The 21,810-nt window shown below is 41.5% G+C and overlaps 1 protein-coding gene across 4 annotated transcripts in view; it reads left to right on the forward strand.

The window, feature by feature from the left end:
- SMS (spermine synthase) overlaps nt 1-21,810 on the forward strand; it is a 220,255-nt gene that overhangs the window by 93,143 nt on the left and 105,302 nt on the right. For all 4 annotated transcript variants that reach the window (XM_089656059.1, XM_089656058.1, XM_089656061.1 and 1 more), the window contains exons 5-7: nt 2,458-2,633; nt 5,225-5,379; nt 20,867-20,956. In XM_089656059.1, coding sequence (XP_089512185.1) covers nt 2,458-2,633; nt 5,225-5,379; nt 20,867-20,956 — 421 coding nt within the window. The remainder of the gene's footprint in view (nt 1-2,457; nt 2,634-5,224; nt 5,380-20,866; nt 20,957-21,810) is intronic.

The following is a 21,810-nucleotide window of genomic DNA, read 5'->3' on the forward strand; positions in this document are numbered from 1 at the left end:
TATTCACCACAAGTAGGTACACAAGATAGTGCACACCACCTGTGTGATCACCCACAACCTCTTCAGATGTGAGTTACTACACTGTTATCATTTATAATCTTTTTTTTTTTTTTTTAATCTATCCACTACTCTGTGTTTACAGCACGTTACCAGAAGAGCTCTCGTGCCTTTTCTTTTTAGATTTCTCTGCATGTTTTTCACCTCCTTTTTGCACATTGACAACTAACAAGATTCAAGTTTTCAGATTTATAGGTTACTGTTGTAGATATTAATTATTGGCCTCAAACAAATTCAGATTAATTGCAACAGTGCTGGTTTACTACACTAATTAAAAGTTGGGGAGCTGGAGTAAAGCATTTTGAATGCACCAAGTGTACAATTCATATCTCTGTGCTCCACTTTAATGTAAATGAATAATAATTGGCTAACAGTGTTCCACAGCAGATGGGATGTATGGGAATTTCTCAGCCCAGGGTACTAAATGTTTCATCTGTACATCAGTCACAGAATATATTGCCTCTAAAGTTCATATAGCTTAGACTTCTTTGAATATATGCAGCAATTATTTTAGGCAACTTTTTTCAAAATGTGTTCACGAAGGCTCAAGGCAAATGTTTTCCTCAGGATTTTTTCTGTTATATAGGAAATTTAAATGAGAACTGTTTGCTTGCTGCTCTTGGTTCATTGTAAGTTGTTATAAACTCGTGTCCCCCCTTGAGTTGTCGAACACCCACGCTTGTTTTTTAGCTGCACCATACGGCTGCCAATTAACATTTTATGTGGAAGGCATTCCATTTAACTTCTGTAGTTTTCGGCTATAGATAGTAAATATCTCCCTGGGGAAGATGTGATTCTCCCATCCATATGTCTAGAGTTTGGAATTCTATACATTGTAGTTCTGAAGATGCCAGTTAAAGTCATAGAATATTTAGATGGAAATTAGCATCTAAATGTAAAACCATTGCTCAAATATTTTTTAGCATATGTACCCATATAACATAAAAGGTGCCTGTCTAGTGCAGGGGTGCACAACCTGTAGCCCTAGAAGCCCTCTTACGGGGCCCTCCACCTCAAACTGAATGCAGGAGTTTTGGTGCACTTACAAAAAATGCACCACACCTGCAAGATATAATAAAAATCTAGGGCAAAGCGCAGCTGCACTGCTGTGCACTTGCAGTGCAGGTAAACCTCAGGGTGTGAAAGCAGCCTTATACAGGGCTCAGGACAGTAAGGCCTCATTTATTTTTGCGGTTTGGGGGGGGGGGGGGGTAAAACCCCATACTTGAGATGTGTTTTTAACACACCTCCAGCCACTGGTATAGGCTGAAAATGGTGACCCTGCACCATACTCCAAGGGACCCATGCAGACTTCCTGTTACATTCTGTTTTACACTTGGACAGGAGGGGCAACCGCTGAAAGCCTGTTTTTCCTTTCCCAGTCACTGACATTTAGCGGCCACAGGTGGTAAATGTTGATTTAGGCTATTCAAAATTTAAAAAAAATCTAAATTCTGAATCATTTCATTTCATTGTTGCCCGTGACCGATTACCAAATCACATTCGTGGCCCTTGCTCTTTAAAAGGTTGAGCACTTAAACATCAATATACCAAAAGTTGAGAAGCTGTGCCGACAAGACTTTCCATTTACTTGGAGGGAAAAGGAAACAGGGTACTTGGGAATAAAACCAACTCCTTTAATGTCATGTATCAAGCAAATTATATTCCATTAGTAAATGAAATAAAAGAGGAGCTGTGTATTGTCAAAAGGTGCTGCTTCCTGGATAGGTCGTATAAACCTGGTAAAGACTGTGATAGTACCAAAAAGCCTGTATAAGTTTCACATGCTCCCAGTACATCTACCAGGATCTTTCTTTGGGATAATAAAGATAGGTGTCAGAATGCACAGTCCTTTGCAGATTGTTGCGTAGGGGCTGCGTAGTTGCAGATGGGTCAGGGTGCCCATGCTAACCCGTGTTCACAGCAGAAAGTGCCTACAGTAGACACGTGAGCATCAGCACTGGACTTCAGGAACAATGGAAGAAAGTGGCCTGGTCTGATAAATTCAAGAATGGTTTGAAAAACACAACAATGATTTGAAGTTTTCATCTGTTCTCAAGCAAACTACACATCTGTCGTTTGGGCTGGAAAAACAAGTCCTATCCTTGTAGGCCCCACCTCACAACTTACAGGACATAAAGGATCTGCTACTGATGGCTTGGTGCTGGATACTACAGCATACTTTCAGAGGTCTAGTGGCATCCATGCCTCGATCAGTTATTGTGTTTGGTCATAATAGTATGACTGGTTGGTGTAGGTGTAACGTTCAGACGTTAACAGGCACTTCAGCACAAACATTTTGGGGAAGTTCTATTGCCTGGGTTTGATTTTGTCTTTTTTTTCATTCATATTTGTATTTGTGCCCATAAATACTTGTGTTTTTTATTATTTTCTCCATAGGTTGCCAGCCGTTGTTCGTGGGGCAAATATTGACAGATACTGGCCCACAGCCGATGGGCGTCTGGTAGAGTACGATATAGATGAAGTAGTTTACAGTAAGGACTCGCCTTATCAGAATATAAATATTCTCCACTCAAAGCAGTTTGGAAACATCCTCATCCTCAATGGAGATGTCAGTAAGTAGCACTGTTTTATGGGATCCTAACATACAGTAGACTTATTCAAAATTGGCATCTCGTCAGTGCGTCCCATGAATTTGGGTGTTTGTACATAAAAATTGTGATTTACTTACAGTGACCAAATAGATTTAAGAGTTTCAGATATGATAATTTTCCCAAATGGTAGAAATCTGACTTGTGTGTGTAAGAAAGTGATAGCTAGCTCTTAGTATTGATACTTGAAATGCAATTGAGTTTTATGGCAGACCCAATATTGGCTACAGTGCCATGAGCAAAGGATACAGTTATTCTTTTTAATTATTGTGTGACACACAAAAGAGAAATTAGTGAACAAAGGTTTCTAGCTGGTTTTAGAACGCTACAACATGACGTAAATAAGAGTACATTTAGTTAACCTCCCTGGCGGTTTTCCCGAGTGTAGCTCGGGGTAGAATTTCTATACCACAAGCGGTAACCCCGAGCTACACTCGGGCTTACCTTGCGGCGCTGCATAGGGGGTCCCTGCAGCACTTACCTTGTCCTTTGTTCCCACGATGTGTCCCCTGCAGCTTCCCCGGCCATCTCCTCCGGCCGATGCCGGCATCCGGCTTCTGTGTTCCGGTCCCCGTGACGTCGGTACGTACGGGCGCCGGCGGCGGCGGGAAATTTAAAAAAATTTAAACAATGTCATTTTTTTTTTTTTCAATTTTAAATAGTAAAACATTGCTGTTTCATCCCATTTCACATACATATTGTCCCTAGTGCTTTGTCCTGTGCCCTGTCTGCATTTTGTCTGTTCTTTCTGCCTGGAAACTTAGAAAAGTCCAGGGCGTCCAAAAAGCGTCCCTTTACGTCAAAAGCGGTTTTAGACCAGCTAGAGAACAGCGATAGTAAATCAGAACCACTTACAGAATTGAGTGATAATGATTTGTGGGGAAATTTTCCTAAAAATTACAGCCTACAATAAAAAACTATTTCCATGCGAAAAAATGGTACCGCTTTCAGCACAAAAAATCGGAAGGAATCATACCGCTAGGGAGGTTAATCAGCACAAGGGACAGTACTTGCATACAATGAGAAGTATCCATTGTCCTGTTGGATGGTCTCTTAGTTGAAATACAAAGTCCTCTGACCCCAACCCCCTCCCGGGTGATTACAGCTGTGGGAGTAGAGGGGAGCAAAGGACTTTGATTTCAACTATGAAACCAGCCAGCAGCACAAGGGACACTTCAAATTGAAAGTCCCTTGTGCAATTTTTTTAAAAGAATTATTTTAATTAAGCTTAAAGACTTATCCATTGGGTAGATTCCAAAATCGGATACCAAATAAAAATCAATACAATGCAGCTGGAGTGTAATGACATATGACAGGGCCTGTAACACAATCATTGTAGGATTCCTTGGCTCTCTAAACTTCAGTTTAGAGGTTGCACCTCTACATAGATCTGTAGTAAAAGAGTAAATGGCACTGCAACATATTAGGTGAGACCTATTTTATCTACTGTATTTTACTTGCCAAATGTTGCTTCCTAGGCAACTCACCAAATATTCAAACTGCTTGGACCCCTGCTGTTTGCGTGATCTGCTATAACTATAGTTGGTAGCTTTTGGAACACCCTTGTGTATTGTATGGCTCTAGTTGGTATCAATTCGTATTGTGGCATTGTGCTGGCATTTTATTACAGCAACCTGCTATCATGTAGTAAACACTGTACGGCCCCTTCTTTGTATGCTTAGAGATGTATGGTACAAATGCAATTGATAAAGGTTTATGTTGGGTTTAAGTAGCAATGTCCTATATTTTGGCAAAAACGTTTTTGGCAAAAGAGCTCATGTTTTTATTATTTGTTAAAGTGGAATCCTAGTCACTTTTTTTCTGTAATTATTACCCTGAACCAATACAAGCATTCACAGAAAAGTCAATCTTATAACAGGAGTCTTCAACTATGTCCCTCCAAGTGTTGGGGAACTGCAAGTCCCATGAGGCTTTGCAAGACTCTGACAGCCACAGGCAAGACTCCCAGAGGCATGAGGGGACTTGTAGTACTTCAACAGCTGGAGGGCCTATGGGGGTACTCGACTGAGGGGCAGGAGCCAGGAATGCTGGTGGTGGGGGGGGGGGGGGGAGTCAGAAGAGGAGGATTGAGGCTGCTCTTTGTAAAACCATTGTACAGAACAGGTAAGTATGACATGTTTTTTATTTAAAAAAAAAATAAAAACCAAACCTTTACAGTCACTTTAACAAAACCTTTGTGCAAATATATGGAGGTGCCAACGCTATCACTCAGCTGACGATCATTTACCCTCTTCACACACACCTGTCATTCCAGCCACGAGAATCCACAGATTCTTGCCATTTCAATTTGCAGTGTGTGCGGATTGCCTGTCTGAATGTAGTCTAAGAGTTTAAAAAAAAAATAATATCATGGAGCCCATACGTTTGTTTTTACATCACTGATTTGGGATGGGAGGGTCATGTTATTGGGTACTTGGTGGGGGCTTGTATTCATGAAAATAGTGTGATAATTATTTTGTTCCACTATGAGCAAAGCTTTATTTCTTGATCTTTAAGTTTCTCATTTTGCATTCTGCTGTGTGCATTATTTCCAGACCTGGCAGAGAGTGACATAGCTTATACCCATGCTATCATGGGCAGTGGGAAAGAAGACTACTATGGGAAAGAAGTGTTAATTCTTGGAGGAGGTGATGGAGGAATATTGTTTGAACTCGTCAAACTCAAACCAAAGATGGTTACCATGGTGGAGATATCCTTTGTGGCATTATATTCCTGGTATTATCAGTAGAACTGATATTTGCACAATTCAACCAATATCACTGTTTGAATTTGTGTTGATTTTTTTACACACATAGTCATTTTATGGATATTGTTTGAATGTGTTTTTCACACTTATTTATTGAAAAATGTATTGATTAGTGCTGCACACATTTTATTGCTTATTTATTTGTGGAAATACAATTATTTTAGAAAATATAAACTGCTAAATACTTTCTCATCAGCAGTTAGAGCAGTGTTTTAACTCATATCAGTGTCCAGCAGAGCACTGGTTAAAGCTTGTAGGAGGAGTTTTCATTCTCCCCTGATGTCCTGCCAGGCTGCAGGACCCCTGACCCTCTGTCTAGACCAGGGGTCCTCAAACTTTTTAAACAGTGGGCCAGTTCACTGTCCCTCAGACCATTGGAGGGCCAGACTATAGTTTTCTAAAAAAAAAAAAAATGTAAACAAATGCGGATACAGTACAGGAGATGACCAGAGACTGCGGAGATACAACGGCGGCGGGAATACTGGGCCGGCCGCTCCATAAGACGCACAGACATTTCCCCCCAAGAATGTCTTATGGAGCGAAATAGTGCCCCATCATTGGTGTCAGTGGGAAGAATCGTGCCCCATTATTAGTGTCAGTGGGAAGAAACGTGCCCCATCATTGGTGTCAGTGGGAGGAATAGTGCCCCATTATTGGTATCAGTGGGAGGAATAGTGCCCCATCATTGGTGTCAGTGGGAGGAATAGTGCCCCATCATTAGTGTCAGTGGGGGGAGGAATAGTGCCCCATTGTTGGTGTCAGTGGGGGGAGGAATAATGCCCCATTGTTGGTGTCAGTGGGGTGAGGAATAGTGCCCCATCGTTGGTGTCAGTGTGGGAGGGGGGATAGTGCCCCGTCATTGGTGTCAGTGGGGGAAGGGGATAGCGTCCCATCATTGGTGTTAGTGGGAGGAATAGTGTCCCATCATTGGTGTCAGTGGGAAGAATAGTGCCCCATCTTTGGTGTCAGTGGGAGGAATAGTACGTCATTGGTGTCAGTGGGGGGGAATAGTGCCCCGTCATTGGTGTCAATGGGGGGGGATAGTGTCCTATCTTTGGTGTCAGTGGGAGGAATAGTACGTCATTGGTGTCAGTGGGGGGGGAATAGTACCCCGCCAGTGGGGGAAGGAATAGTGTTCCATCGTTGGTGTCAGTGGGGGGGAGGAATAGTGCCCCATCGTTTGTCAGTGGGGGGGAGGAATAGTGCCCCATCGTTGGTGTCAGTGGGGGGAGGAATAGTGCCATCATTGGTGTCAGTGGAGGAAGGAATAGTGTTCCATAGTTGGTGTCAGTGGGGGGTGGAATAGTGCCCTATTGTTGGTGTCAGTGAGGGGTGGAATAGTGCCCTATCGTTGGTGTCAGTGGGGGGGAGGAATAGTGCCCCATCATTGGTGTCAGTGGGAGGAGTAATGCCCCATTATTAGTATCAGTGACACCAATGATGGGGCACTATTCCTCCCACTGACACCAATGACACTTAACTTGCTGACCCCTGCTCATACCTGGTTGCAGCAGCACCATCAGCACGGCACACTTACCTGTCAGCTGTCCTTCTTCTCTCCGGCCTCTCCCTCACTCGATGTTCGTGGGGCCGCTCTGCTCCGCCTCCTCGCAGGTGATTGGCCGCCTGTGTGCCTTTCCTGAGCTACAGTTCTGGCGCCCAATCACCGGTGAGGAGGCGGAGCCCAGCGGCAGGAGTGAGGGAGGGACCGGAGTCAATAAAGGAGCAGCGCTTCCTGGACTGGATCGTCGTGGGACTGGGATCGGAGCCAGGTAAGGTACAGCAGCCCCCTCCCCGCCCCTGTACTTAGTGTTCCTTCCTCATGGAAAATACGCCCCTGCCGGCGGGCCGGATAAATGGCCTCGGCGGGACGCAGTTTGAGGACCCCTGGTCTAGATAGTAATGATTGGCCCTATGCTGATCACGTGTACCTTCCCAAAGAAAAAAAACCCTCTCTAACTATGCACATCAAACGGAGCATGTGCAGCTTGCCCCCAAGGCACTGTTCTATCAGCAGATGGATTGGGGAGTGGAAAAGAAGGGGAGGATCAGAGAAGACCGGATCAAACATTCTTTTTGCACAATGCAGAGGAATAACCCCTCAGGTTCCTCAGTGAGTATAGCAAGCATGCTTCACTGTACATACAGACTGATTTCACAGTTTCACTCTTAAAGGTGAAAAATGTTGGTCATTTTTGGAAGTGCCAATTTTTGTATATCAGAATGGTCTGACTTTCAGGCATTTTTGTTTATGATATTATATTTTAAATATTTGGCTAAATATCTAAATTCTTAAATCCATTTTAAATGATGTTTTGTTAGTAATTTAGAATAGTTTGCAGTACATAATTTAATAATGATAATACCCTAAAGTGGTATTAAACCCAAAACCAAACATGTAATATATTGAAACTTACCAATCCTTAGATGTGGTGGCTGCATTAGTTTTCCTGTATAAGGCTTTTCCCCCTCTGTTTCTACCTGGTGATTTGGCCAGCAACGCACATCCTGTGTTAAGAGTGCCTAAACTCTGGATGAAGGAGCACAGGGGCAACTTTGGACAGGGGAATTATTAGTCTGAGGGGAGAAAGTATTAGATGTACTAGCATATTTGGATACACTAACAAATTACCTTAGATTGTACACCCCTTGAGGGTTAGGGACCGATGTGAATGCACAATATATATGTAAAGCGCTGCGTAAATTAACGGCGCTATATAAGTACCTATAATAAATAAATAAATAAATAAATAAATTGGAACCAAACTCCAGCTCAAACTGCAGTCACCAAGTAGTTACAGCAACTTTTTTTTTTCTTTTGAGATAAAGGTTTACAGGAATAAATAAAAGCTGATCATTGTAAGCACACCTGCCAGTGTTAAATGGCTGGTCTCAACGCTGATACATTTGCAGGACAGCTTTGTAGTATATTGTGTGTAATATATATATTGAAGATATTGAAACACATACTGTTCATTCTTGGACAGGCCAGTGACAAAACCACTATACACATCAAAAGAACTCTTTGCTAAGGTAATTTTATACAGGTCACCTTGGTATTTGGGGAATAGCCTGTTTATCTAATTATACATTCCAAAGGGTACATTGTATATATGATTTGACCATACAAGAAGTATTTATTGATCGTAATTAGGCTCGAGAGCATATTATATGGTGAAAGGATGACTTGATTACCTGGTAAACACTATATTGACCTCAATTGTATTTACAGTAATGGCGCTTGAAGTCTTTTCATGCAAGATCAAAAGTGTTCTGTCAGCCAATCAGAAACCCCTCCAGTAAACTATTCCAAGGGAAGTTATTTTGGTTGGGAGAGGAGCTTTTTCCTGTCATTAATATGGGAGCACAGGTATAGATCATAACTCACATTATTGCATACATGGAAGCTACCTAGGTGCACATTCTAGATATGCTGGACGGTGTAGTATCTCTATGCTTGATATGAAGTATCTTAAATGAGACTTTGATGGTTGTTGTTCATTGTAATATTTACAGAAATCCAACTGAATACTTGTAAATATTACAATGAACAACAACCATCAAAGTCCCATTTAAGATGCTTCATATCAAGCAGAGATAATACAATGTCCAGCACATGTCTGATCTAGAATGTGCACCTAGGTAGCTTCCATGCATGAAATAATCTAAGAATTGGTAAGCTGAAATCAAATAAATGTTTGCTTTTGGGTTTAAAAGCACGATAACGTCCACAGTTGGTTTTGCTTTCTGGAGTTGTTGGGGTTTCTTTTTTTTTTATGTTTTTTTATCTGTATCTTGTGTGCCATTTTCCATGTGAACTGCCTCTTTTCAGAAGCAAGGAATGAAGTAATTTCCATAGAAATTACTCACAAGTCTGGTGCAAGGAATAAATGTTTATGCTACCTGGCTCTTGGAATTTGCCCAATCCTGCCTTAGATCTGTATTTTAGCTGATAGTAAACACAATTTCTTTATCTCAAGAGGGACACAGGAATATAGTAATTCTTGGACATTTAGGATATTCTGCTGCCTTCAGCAGGTTTGGACACTGTCAAACTAAAAGCATTAAAGTGATATTAAAGAATGTATGAAGGTAAAAATCCTTGAGCCTTTACAACCACTTTAAGCCCCCAGCCATCATAACTTTGCCTCCAACCGTCATATCATAATTTTTGCTGGTGTCCTAGGAAGTTGGACCCCTTGTACTGTATTGTATTTATTTCTTTTCTTGAGAAATGCATCTCTAACAGCAGCTATTCAGATCGGTGTAACTTCAGCAACAGCTTTGGAGGGTGTACCCAGACTCCGCTTGTCCAAAGATTGCTCTTCTAGCCTGGACTGTGACCACTAGGCACTGGGATTTCCAGATCATTGTGTACGGTTAATTAGCTGCACATTGCTCTCCAGGTTCAGAGCTGATGTGACCCAGTCTCTGAAGACTTACACATCCAGCTTGTAGTAGACCGTAGTTTAAAAGCTATATCCAGACCCCTCTGAAATAAGACACAGGGTTTGTCTGATATGTGACCTTCAGGCATTGGGCTCTGCATTGATGTGCTTTCCAGACCCTTGTGTACTATGTTAAACTGCAGTTATCTCCAGGTCCAGAGCCATAGCACAGCCTCTGGGTGTGACAGTCTCTTACAACTCAAACACTTAGGAGTTAGCCAGTCAGACAGAAGCCCTGGAGGCTACCTCACAGCTGGTATCATTGGGTGCCCTCTACTACTATGCTTTCATGTTAATGATTAAAGCTGAGGGAACTGAGCACTGGCATCATCTTCCACTCCCACCCTTCATCCTTGAGGAAGCGCCTTTTTGTTGCTGCTTCTGCTTTTGAGACACCTTGTAGATCATGCAGTCCCTGGTTCCATTCTACTGCCTGTCTACAGTGACTTTGTCACCTCCAGCTGCCTGTGAGTATAAGCCTTGCCTTATGCTGGGCATTTTTTTCTGCTAAACGTTATTTCCAAGACACACAGTGGACAGTCCCACTGCAACAGGTGACCTCAGCTAAACTTATTGTTGATAAGGGTAAATTCTAGCTATTCCCAGAAGGAGCCCTATTAATAATTTACTACATGATGGACTACTTTCTACTCAAACAGCATATCTCAAGGTCATAAATCCTCTGGCTCATCTGTTCAGCATTCTGCATGAATGGACATTTGCTACTTTTACAAGTGGGAGGTTTTGGGTCCTGCTGGGATTCACTGTCCTTCACAGGTTTGTCTCCTAGCAGTTTGTGGAGATTCATGTGCCTCCACTATTAACTTTTGAATCATGTATCTTTTTTTTAGCTGTCCTTCTGGTTTTGCTGCATGTAATTTTGCTTTTTTCCAGAATTGATTGAGTTCCCTGCACCCTGGGATTTCTGATGCCCATCTTACTGGAAATCTATCCTTAAGCACAGTATCTCATTCAGTCCCACACTCCTCTCCACAGCAGAGTCTTTTTCTGTTATCTTGGGCTGTAATTCTTGCAATGTTTGACCCCCTTCAAGCCCTATCCCTTTTTGGAGGAATTTTGTGACTTGTTAGAACGACGGGCATTAGTTTTCCACTACTCCCTAGCCTTTGTGAGAACTTAGTCTTGAAGTACACTCAACAGTTATATCTCGAGTCCCCCTTCTCGTGTTGTCCTTTTAGAACTTTCCAAATATCCTCTCTTAAGAGAATCTGGAATTTGGGCAGTGCTCAAAATTGGTCCTTTGGACTACCCTGTCGTGCTGCATGGTTGCCAGAATCTAGTTTGAATGGGGCTTATCCCTTTCCCTTTTCTCATCCTGGAATGATTCTCCTAACAGATGTATGTACTGCCTAATCCTTGAGTCTTATTCTTTGTCACATTTAGTTTTCTAAAGTTAGAAGGATCTCTCTGTTGATCAGTACTTTAATTTGTTCTCCACTGGATTTCATCCACATGTTGCAAGAACTTCACCTCCAGAAAAATGTGAGCACTCCTTCTGTAACTGACTGGGTGGCTGATTCCTTGCTCTACACTATTCCCAAATTTAAAACTTGAGGGTCATGCTTGTTAGAGTGCCTCCTTTCTTCCTTCCCAAAAATATCTATGTTTTATGTCGAAACGTAAAGTCTGTAGACCTTTTGTGAGGCCTACTTGCTGGAAAATGGATCCTACTCTGAGGGTTAGTACATGCATTACCGCTTCTAGGTCTTGTTGAATAAATATTGCTCTTTACAGGCCTCAGTTTCATTACTCTTATACTTGTATTTATTAAATGGGCAGCACAGCAGCACTAGGGTTGTTGGTTTGAATCTCAACCATGGCACTACCTGCACAGAGTTTGCATGTTCTCTCTGTGCCTGCATGGGTTTCCTACACTCCAAAGACATGCTGGTAGGTCAGTTGGCCAAACCATCTGAAGACAGCAGTAAACCGAAATGACTAAGAATGATTGCATACCTCTATCCCTCAATGGACTTCCATTAAAAGAACAAATGGAAAATCTTATTCAGTGCTAGCTTGAAAACAACTCTAAAATAAGTGCTGAAAATTCCTAAAACACAAAGTAGTACTATTTTTTAGATGTCTTGAATTTCTCTGTTATTGTGGCTTTGAAGTAATGTCCTCAAGACAGCCCTTTACAGCCATAGTTAAATGATTTTATTGTGCTGTGTGCCAATGGGTTTTAATGCCTTTTAACTTAGAATATACCCTGAGCTTCAACTTAATTTGCAAGAATTCATAAGCAATATTTTCTTTTTATTTAGCCACTTTGTGTAGATAGTTGCATCATTTAAATGTAAATGGCATATGTTTAGTTTTCTCTTATGAACACATATAGCACTTATTAAGTCATAGTTGTAGTGGTATTGTTTTCTAGTTTTGGCAGCTTTTTTTTGTTAACTATTAAGTTAATTTTTATTGCACAAAGATACAATGGCTCTCTTCTAGTCTTTTCATGGTGCAAAAGGCTCAAAAAACCATACATTCATTCATAATTGGCAGGTAAAGGCAGGTATGAATGGCTGCTATGCATTGCAAGTGCATATTAGGGTTGTTATAACTACATGAACAAGCCTAACATTTAAAAATAAAATCATCCATGATGATAGGTACAAAATGAATGAAATTCTATTTGAAGAGCCTCTTCATTGGTGACTCTACAGTTCTTTCATCATGATACTACTGTTAAGTATTGGACTACTTTTCAATATGATATTAGGTAGACTATTTAAAGTTAACCAGTAAGTGATTTTGGAATCATAAACTGAATGCAGGTACCCCTCCTGACTGTTTAAAAAAACACGGGTCTCATGTGGTCCAATACAAAACGTTAATCTATCCCTCCGCTATGGATGCCACCTGTCTTTTTATAACACGCGATCATCCCTGGTTTGATATGAACAATCTGCATCCTTTATTGATTTAATACAGGACACAATTCGTCCCATATATTTTCATTTGCACCGCCTCCCGATGCTTCTTTCAGTTCTTAGCCAATGAGTGCTGCTGTGGCATGATGTCACAGTCTGTGTCATGGCTGCTTACACAAGGTGTGCTAGCAGAATGTGCGCTCTATACTCTAGCTGCAAAATGTTGGAGTGGAGAGTATGCATAGTGTAAAATGTTTTGTGGGTCAATTTCCCTGACTTCGCTAAACTGATTAGGCCCTGGCTGAGAGAGTAACTTTTGGCACATCATGCTTTCACATTATTTTACAAAAAAACTCCCAACTAAGTTATTCATTAATTTAATTGTTATTTATTTGGTTATATGCTATTTGTTAATTTTATCAAAATTATTGATTTTGGCCTGAGAATATTTGTATTCAAGGAGCCTAGCTAACAAAATGGAGGAACTGGAACTGCTGATACACAAGGAGGACTTCGACTTTGTGAGAATATCAGAAACTTGGTTTGGCAGCTCAAATGATTGGTTAGCAACTATTCAGGGGTATTCCTTGTATCAGAGAGACAGGGAGGATAGAAGGGGAGGAGGGGTATGCCTGTACATCAAGAATGATTTACTAGTGAATGAGAGGGATGGCATTGCAAAAGGGGCAAGGGGGGATGTGGAGTTTCTGTGGGTGGAAATTCAAAGAGAAGAAACAATTAATAATGGGAACACTGAGAGAAAAATGGGAGTACTTTAGGAACATATTAAATAGAGGTAACATCCAGTGTATTCCAATGGGCAATAAATATAAAAGAGTAAATATTTATATATATAAAAAGACACATTAAGGACAAAAAAAATGGACTTTAAAGAATATAAGATAGAGGGGTCATTATCAGCATTCCAATATTACAATAAGTGTAAAAATGCAATCAGAACAGCTAAGATAACCACGAGAGAAAAAGCAAGGTCAAAACAGATTGGCGGCATAAAGGATGATGAAGGGAAGTTGGTTATAAATGACAAGGAAAAGGCAACTGTACTAAATATATTCTTCTCTTCAGTTTTTACTAAAGAAAAGGGGTGTAGCAATCAAGACTGTACCACTAGTAACACATCACAGAGTGCACCCTTGCGGCTTACAGAAGACGGTGTCCGAAAAAGTCTTGAAAAGCTTAATGCAAATAAACTACAAGGACTAGATGGCTTACACCCAAAAGTCCTCAGAGAACTCAATCAGGTTATAGTCAGACCGCTATTCCTAATTTGTATTGGACAGCATACTGACAGGAATGCGGATAGGCGAAGGGTCTGTGTGGTTTCAATATTTTTAAAAAAGGGCAGAGCTATATTCCTGGAAACTACAGGCTAGTCAGTCTAACATCAATAGTATGTAAACTATTGGAGAGGATTATAAGGGACTATATCCAAGATTTAGACAATATGTCATCTAGATAAGGGAAGGCCTGTGGATGTGGTTTACCTGGATTTTGCAAAAGTGTTCAACACAGTCCCTCATAAATGCTTAATTTCCAAACTGAGGTCTGTAGGCACATATAACAGGGTTTGTACATGGATAGAAAATTGGTTACAGGGGCGTATACAAAGGGTGATGACAAATACTGTATACTCTGGTCTGGAATGGTAGGTGGGGTACCTCCGGGTTCTGTCCTGGGACCAATTCTGTTAAATTTATTCAGAAACATTATAGAGGATGGTATAAATAGCTCAATCTGAGTGTTTGCTAACGATACAAAGCTAAGTAGGGCAATAACGTCACAGCATGATATAGAAACTTTACAAGAAAACCTCAATAAAATAAGAGTGGGCATCTACATGGCAAATGAGATTTAATGTTCAAAAATATGCACTTGGGGGCTATATATATATGAACACTAGTTACTCACTTGGGGATGAACCTTTGGGTGTATCCAGGATGAAAAAAGATCTAGGGGTCCTTGTGGATGATAGATTCAGCAACGGCATGCAATGCCAAGCTGCAGCAAGCAAAGCTAGCAGAATATTAGCATGCTTAAAAAAGGGTATTTGCTCAAGAGATAAAACTATAATCCTGCCGCTTTACAAAACTCTGGTGTGGCCACATCTGGAGTATGCTGTCCAGTTCTGGTCACCAATCATCAGGAAGAATGTGCTGAAATTGGGGAGAGTCCAGAAAAGGGCAACAAAGTTAATAAGGGGACTGAAGGACATCAGTTACGAGGAATGGCTACAAACACTACACTCATTCTCCATAAAGAAGAAACGCTAGATAGAAGATATGATGTAGATATACAGATACCTCAGTGGTGATTCTAGCATAAGAAATGAACTATTCAGTCCCAGGGCCACTTATTATTATTCTGCAGGATTTATATAGCACCAACAGTTTGCTCAGCGCTTACAATATAACAGGAGACAATACAGCAACAGTACAATACAACAGGGCTAGAAGGCTCCTGCTCCTTGGAGCTTACAATCTAAGAGGGAGGGGATAGTGGTACAAAAGGTAATAATTGTGGGGGATGGACTGGTAGGAGGAATAGAAGATTCCATTATTAGCTGAAGGCAGGAGAGGCTTCCCTGAAGAGAGAGGTTTTCAGAGATCGCCTAAAAGTGAGCAGAGTATGCGATAGTTTGATAAATTGGGGTAGAGAGTTCCAGAGGATGGGGGAAGCTCTGGAGAAGTCCTGGAGACAAGCATGGGAGGAGGAGACAAGGGAGCTAGAGAGCAGGAGGACGTGCGAGGAGCAGAGAATACGGTTTGGGTGATATTTGGAGACAAGATTGGTGATGTAATTTGGGGCAGAGTTATAAATGGCTTTATATGTTATTGATAATGTTTTGAATTTTATTCCTTGGGCAATGGGAAGCCAGTGGAGGGCTTGGCAGAGAGGAATGGCAGATATGGAACGGTTAGTAAGGTGGATAAGTCTGGCAGCAGCATTCATGATAGACTGAAGAGGGGATAGCCTGCGATGAGGTAGGCCATTGAGGAGGGAGTTACAATAGTCAAGTTGAGAGACAACCAGGGAGTGAATAAGTTGCTTAGTAGTTTCCAAGGTTACGAATGGGCGTATCGTGGAGATGTTGCAGAGGTGAAGCCTACAAGATTTGGACAGCGATTGGATTTGGGGCTGAAAGCACAGATGGGAGTCTAGGATTACACCTAGTACCCTGGCATGAGGGGAGGAACTGATGGTTGTATTATTGATCTTGATGGAGAAGTCATGGGACGGGGCATGGGCTGGAGGGAATAGTATGAGCTTCATTTTGGAAAGATTGAGTTTGAGGAAGTGGAGTGACATCCATGCCGATATGTCACTTAGTAGGTTAGTAATGCGAGAGGAGACTGAAGGGGTGAGGTGAGGAGTAAAAAGATTGATAGATTTGTGTGTTATCAGCATAGAGATGGTACTTATAGCCATGGGAGTTTATCAAGTGACCAAGGGAGGAGGTGTAGATGGGGGAGAGAAGGGGTCCAAGGACAGAACCGTGAGGGACCCCTTCAGAAAGAGGAAATGTAGAGGAGACAGAGTTATAGGTAACACTGAAGGAGCGCTGAGATAGGTAGGAGGAGAACCAGGAGAGAGCAGAGTCTCGGAGACCAAGACAGTGGAGTTTTTTGAGGAGGAGGGGATGGTCAATAGTGTCAAAAGCTGCAGAGAGGTCAAGTAGTAAGAGTACGGAGTAGTGTACATTGGTTTTAGCAGTTAGTAAATCATTTAGTGAGTTTTAGTAGGGCAGTTTCAGTGGAGTGTAGTGAGCGAAAGCCAGAGTGTAAAGGGTCAAGAAGGTTGTTGTCAGTGAGGTAGGAGCTCAGGCGATTGTAGACTAAGCATTCTAAGAGTTTAGAGGTAAACGGGAGCAGGGAGTTAAGTTGTTCAGGTTGGTGGGGTCCAGCGAGGGTTTTTTAAGTATGGGAGAGATTAAAAATGTGAGTGAGGGAGCATAGGATAGAAGAAGAGCGTGACTGTAGTAGTTGTGAGGTGACAGGATCCAAGGGGCAGGTAGTGAGACGGGCTCCTGAGAAAATTTAGTGACCTCTTCAGTAGTAGCAAGGTCAAAAGAGGAAAGTGTTGAGGGAGGTTTAGTATAAGGTATGCTAAGTGGGATAGATGTCTGTGCAGTGGAAATTCCCCTACGAATTGCATCAATCTTGTTGTTGAAATGATTTGCAATCTCGTAAGCAATAAGTGAGTTACTGGGTAGAGGTGGAGTTGGGAAAAAGTTAGAGAAGAGAAGACGAGGACTGGATGACAAACTATTGATGAGAGTGACAAAGTAGGCTTGTTTGGCAGCATGGAGGGAAGAATTGTATGTTAAGAAAGCAGATTTATATATGGTGAAAGCTTGCTGATATTTGGTTTTACGCCACAATCGCTCCAGCAAATGACTAAGATTTGCTTAAGATTTCTGGTGTCGTCAGTCAGCCACGGTTGTAATGGTCAGGGCCTGACACTTTGTGTAGTTAGAGGAGCAAGTGAGTCTAGTGCGGATGAAAGTAAACTGTTGTAGACAGCAGTGGCCAGATCAGATCAGGTCAGGGCAGGACAGGGGAGAGATTCTGTCATAGAGGCGGTCAGTTGCAGAGTGGAAAAGAGAAGGGTTTAAGTTGTGAAGGTTTCTGCTGGTAATTGTTTGCTGCTTGGAGGGTTAGGTGTATGAAGATGAGGACACTGTGAAGGTGATAAGATTGTGATCAGAGAGAGGAAAGGGGGTGTTTGTGAGGTTGTAGGGAGTGCAAAGAGGGGAGAAAACAAGGTCTAATGTATTCCCATCAGAGTGAGTGGATGACTGTGTCCATTGTGTTAAGGCAGAAGATGAAGTTGAAGGTTGAAGAGTTGGGATGTAACCAGGTTGTTCACATCAATGGGGATGTTAACGTCTCCAAGAATGATAGTGGGTATTTCAGAGGAGAGAAAGTAGGGTAGCCTGGCAGAGAAGTCATCAAGAAAGCGAGACACTGGTCCAGGAGGCTGGTAGATCACTGCAATCCTCAGAAAAATAGGAGAAAACAGCCGAATGCAGTGAGTCTCGAAAGAAGAGAAGGGTAGAGAGGGTGGATTAGGGAAGGCTTGAAAGGTGCTCAGTGGGGATAGAAGCAAACCAACTCCACCACCTTTCCGACCACTGGGTCTAGGTGAGTGGGTCCAGAGAAGGCCTCCATAGGAAAGTGGTGTGGGAGAAGCAGAATCTGCTGCTTGAAGCCAAGTTTCTGTAATTGCTAGTAGGTTAAGGGAGCGGGAGACAAAAAGGTCATGGACAGAGGTGAGCTTATTACAGACAGAGCGGCCATTCCAGAATGCACATGGAAAAGGGATGGTGGTTTTTAAGAGCACGGGGGTAGAGAGTAATGCGTTGCACAGAGACATTTTAACCGCATGCAGCCCAGCCACTGTACATATACGGCGGCAGGGCGGCACTCACAGGCAAAACCACGTTTTAAGACGTGTGTTTTGTAAACAAATAGGAGGCGCGTGCGAGGCGCGCCACTGCCCTATTTGTCCCGCGGATCACCGCCGCAGATGTCAGTCGCCGGGTCACAGCCGCTCCTTAGCGGCTATGTCCCGGCGATCAGCGGCAAACAGTGACAGAGAGCACAGCTGCAGTAGCTGTGTTGTCTGTCACTTCCTTCTCAGCTCGAGGATGAGCTGATGGAGAAAGAACAGTTTCTCTTTCTCGATCAGCCTTGTCCCGTCCAGTACACACCCCCGCCCCCTAGTAAAACACTCCCCTCACTCCTATAACCCTTCCCTGCAAAATAAAGTTAACCCCTTCCTCCCCATTGCCATTAGTACAGTGTCGTTTTTTTTTTTTTGCACTGATCACTGTATTAGTGTTTTTGGGGATGTCAGTGACCCCAAGTCAATACCCCCCAATGTCAAAATGTCCGCCGCAGTCCCGCCATAAGTCGCTGGTCACTGCCATAAGTCCCTGATCGCCGCAATAATTTGCTGATCGCCGCCATCATTAGTATAAAAAAAACCCTAAAAATCCCACTATCTTTCCCGCCATTTGTAAACGCTATAACTTTCACGTAAACCAATTAATTTACACGTATTGGGTTTTTTTTTTTAGCAAAGACATGACGCAGAATGCATTTTGGCAGAAATGTATGACTAAATTTGATTTTTGCATTTTTTTTTACTGGACATGTTTTATAGCAAAAAGTCCAAAATATTGTTTTTTTTCCTCAAAATTGTCAGCCTTTTTTTTTTTATAGCGCAAAAAATAAAAACCGCACAGGCGATCAAATACCACCGAAAGAAAGCTCAATTTGTGGGGAAAAAAGGATGTAAATTTCATTTATGTACCGTATTGCATGACCGTGCAATTGTCCGTTAAACTAGCGCAGCGCTGTATAGCAAAAAAAATGGCGTAAATTGCAGTATTTATACCATAGTTTGTAGACGCTATAACTTCCACAAAAAGCAATCAATATACACTTATTGGGATATTTTTTTTACCAAAAACATGGAGCAGAATACATTTTGGCCTAAATTTATAACCAACTTTGAGTTTACTATATATTTTGTATAGCTAAAAATAAAAAATATTGTTTTTCTTCAAAATTTTTGGCCTTTTTTTGTTTATAGCGTGAAAAATAAAAAGCGCACAGGTGATCAAATTACACCGAAAGAAAGCTCTATTTGTGTGAAAAAAGGATGTAAATTTTGTTTGGGTGCAGCAGTGCATAACCATGCAATTATCAGTTGAATTAGTGTAGCGCCGAGTAGCAAAAAGAGGCCTGGTTATTAAGGGGGGTAAATCCTCTGGAGCTCAAGTGGTTAAGGTGGAGATGAGACCGCAGCATTTACCTGTGAAAAAGCAGAGATGACATAATCAGGGTGTTTTGTTCAACTGCTGCTTCACACTCCAGCATAAAACACACTCTCGCAGAAAACTGCACCCCCGTCTGCGACTGTGCACGCCGTCTTTGCCACTTAATGAAATTAGAGAAGAGCTTTAACCTTAAACTGCGTAGGGTTTTTTTCCACTGTCGGGGCTAAGGATGTGGAACTCCATCAGTGGTGTCAGTAGGAAGTATGGATAGTTTCAAAACAACTTAGATGGGCATCTTGGTGAACACAATATACAGGGATATGATCTTTGACATGAGCACACACACACCCACACAGGTTGAACTGGATTGACTGGTGTCTTTATTCAACCTTACAAACTGTAACTATATGATGTGGCCCTCATAACAGAAAGTTTGGAGTCCCCTGGGCTAAATGCCTAGCATGTGATCAAAATTCTGTCAGCATGCAGAGACCAGATAAAACACAATGGCACCACTATATCTCCATGATTCTGCATCACTACCCAAAGAACATATTGAGTTGCATGACCTTATTCCTTTTTAAAAGTCCATAGAGTTCATGTAGACATGTATCCTCCTGTTATCCTGCATAATTATGGTGGGAAAAAGAATTGGTTCACTTGGAATGGTCAAAAACAAAATTGGACCAATGTAAGTATGCATATTTGATACCTGTAGGACTGCTGTGAAAGCAGAGGATTGCTGTAGTAGTTGGCACTACTACAGTGATTGGCATGGTGTTGCTGGTCCTGTGTTGAGCAGCTGACCTTGCAAAGCTGCCATTCATAGGGCACCTTGTGCTTTTCTCAAGAAATGCAAAGATGAAAGATGTTCTCCTATCCCCCTTTCTCTGTTCATATCCTTCAACTTCTTTCTTCCTTTATTTTAATTTGTGAAAAATTCAGAATTCTTACATTTTAGAAATTAAACATTTTTACAAATGAACTGTTGCGGAACACAACTAACTATTATGGGCATTATTTATGTTATCTCTTGTAAATAAAAGGGATCTGAGGTTTTCCTTCTTCATTACACATCTAGAGAGAAGAGCTTTGGGTGACAGATTTAGTGATTGAGTCAGTGAAAGTGCTGCTCCTTGTTATTCAGCCAAGATCTGATTCCCACACTCAGCTGTATCTGTGAAGCACGACATAAATTACATCACTATTGCAGCAGACCTGTCAAGCTTTCCCATTACACTGTCATGTGTCACAAACAAATAATCAGACCTTAACATCTTTCAAACATAGACCAAATGGTGATCGATGGATGTAGAAAACATATGCGAAAAACATGTGGTGATGTGTTAGACAATCTTAAAGGTGACTGCTATGAGGTATGTATTTTTTATGCTGCTTTTTTAAATGGCATAGTTTTTTTGTAATTTGATGACTTATGTAGTAACTTAAGAGGACCTCATCTAGTATATATTTATACAGTCCCCTATTTAGAGTTTTAATGGTAAACATACATATTTCTTTAATTCAATTGCTATTGCTCACATACCACTAAATAAAGTGTAACTTAGCCTTGAACAAAAATGTAACATTGCAATTTACCAGCCCTTAGAGGTGGTACTTGCATTGAAAGTACAAGATACAAGTCAGGTTTTAGGTTTCCTGTGTAACAATGTAATTTTTGGTGAGATACTCCCTAAGATTTTATCACTTTTAAAGGGATGCAGACAGTGCAGCTTTTCTCATCAGAACCTTGAAAGTGCTCCAGCAACAACCACTATTTTTCAAAGCAAAAACAGGTAGGAATCTGCAACAAATTGCGCGATTAGTGTGCAATTTCAGGTACGATCTCTGAAGACTTTATTGCTACTTGTGAAGATTTTCAACGATTCTTGCAGTTTGCAGTACAATTTCCATTATATTCTAAGTATGTGAAATCTCAATAAAACTGCAGAAAAAGTAATGCAAGAACTACTTTGGAAATCACGCTGCAGCAAATCGCACATGTTAAGAAATTGGCATTCACATTCATTAAATGCAATTTCAATTCACAAATCGCAGCTGAAATCACACTGGTGTGACCAGGCACTTAAGTGTTTCAGCCAACCCTGTCCTTAAACATAGACACTACCTTAATATCATATTGTAATCTTCTATTGCCCCCTGTCTTTCTCAGCCCCAGTAAGTTTTTTAAGACTATATACAGTTGCAAGAAAAAGTATGTGAACCCCTT

This window comes from Staurois parvus, unplaced genomic scaffold, assembly GCF_062004578.1.
Source record: "Staurois parvus isolate SC_StPar_1 unplaced genomic scaffold, SC_StPar_1.0 ptg000884l, whole genome shotgun sequence".
Taxonomy (NCBI): domain Eukaryota; kingdom Metazoa; phylum Chordata; class Amphibia; order Anura; family Ranidae; genus Staurois; species Staurois parvus.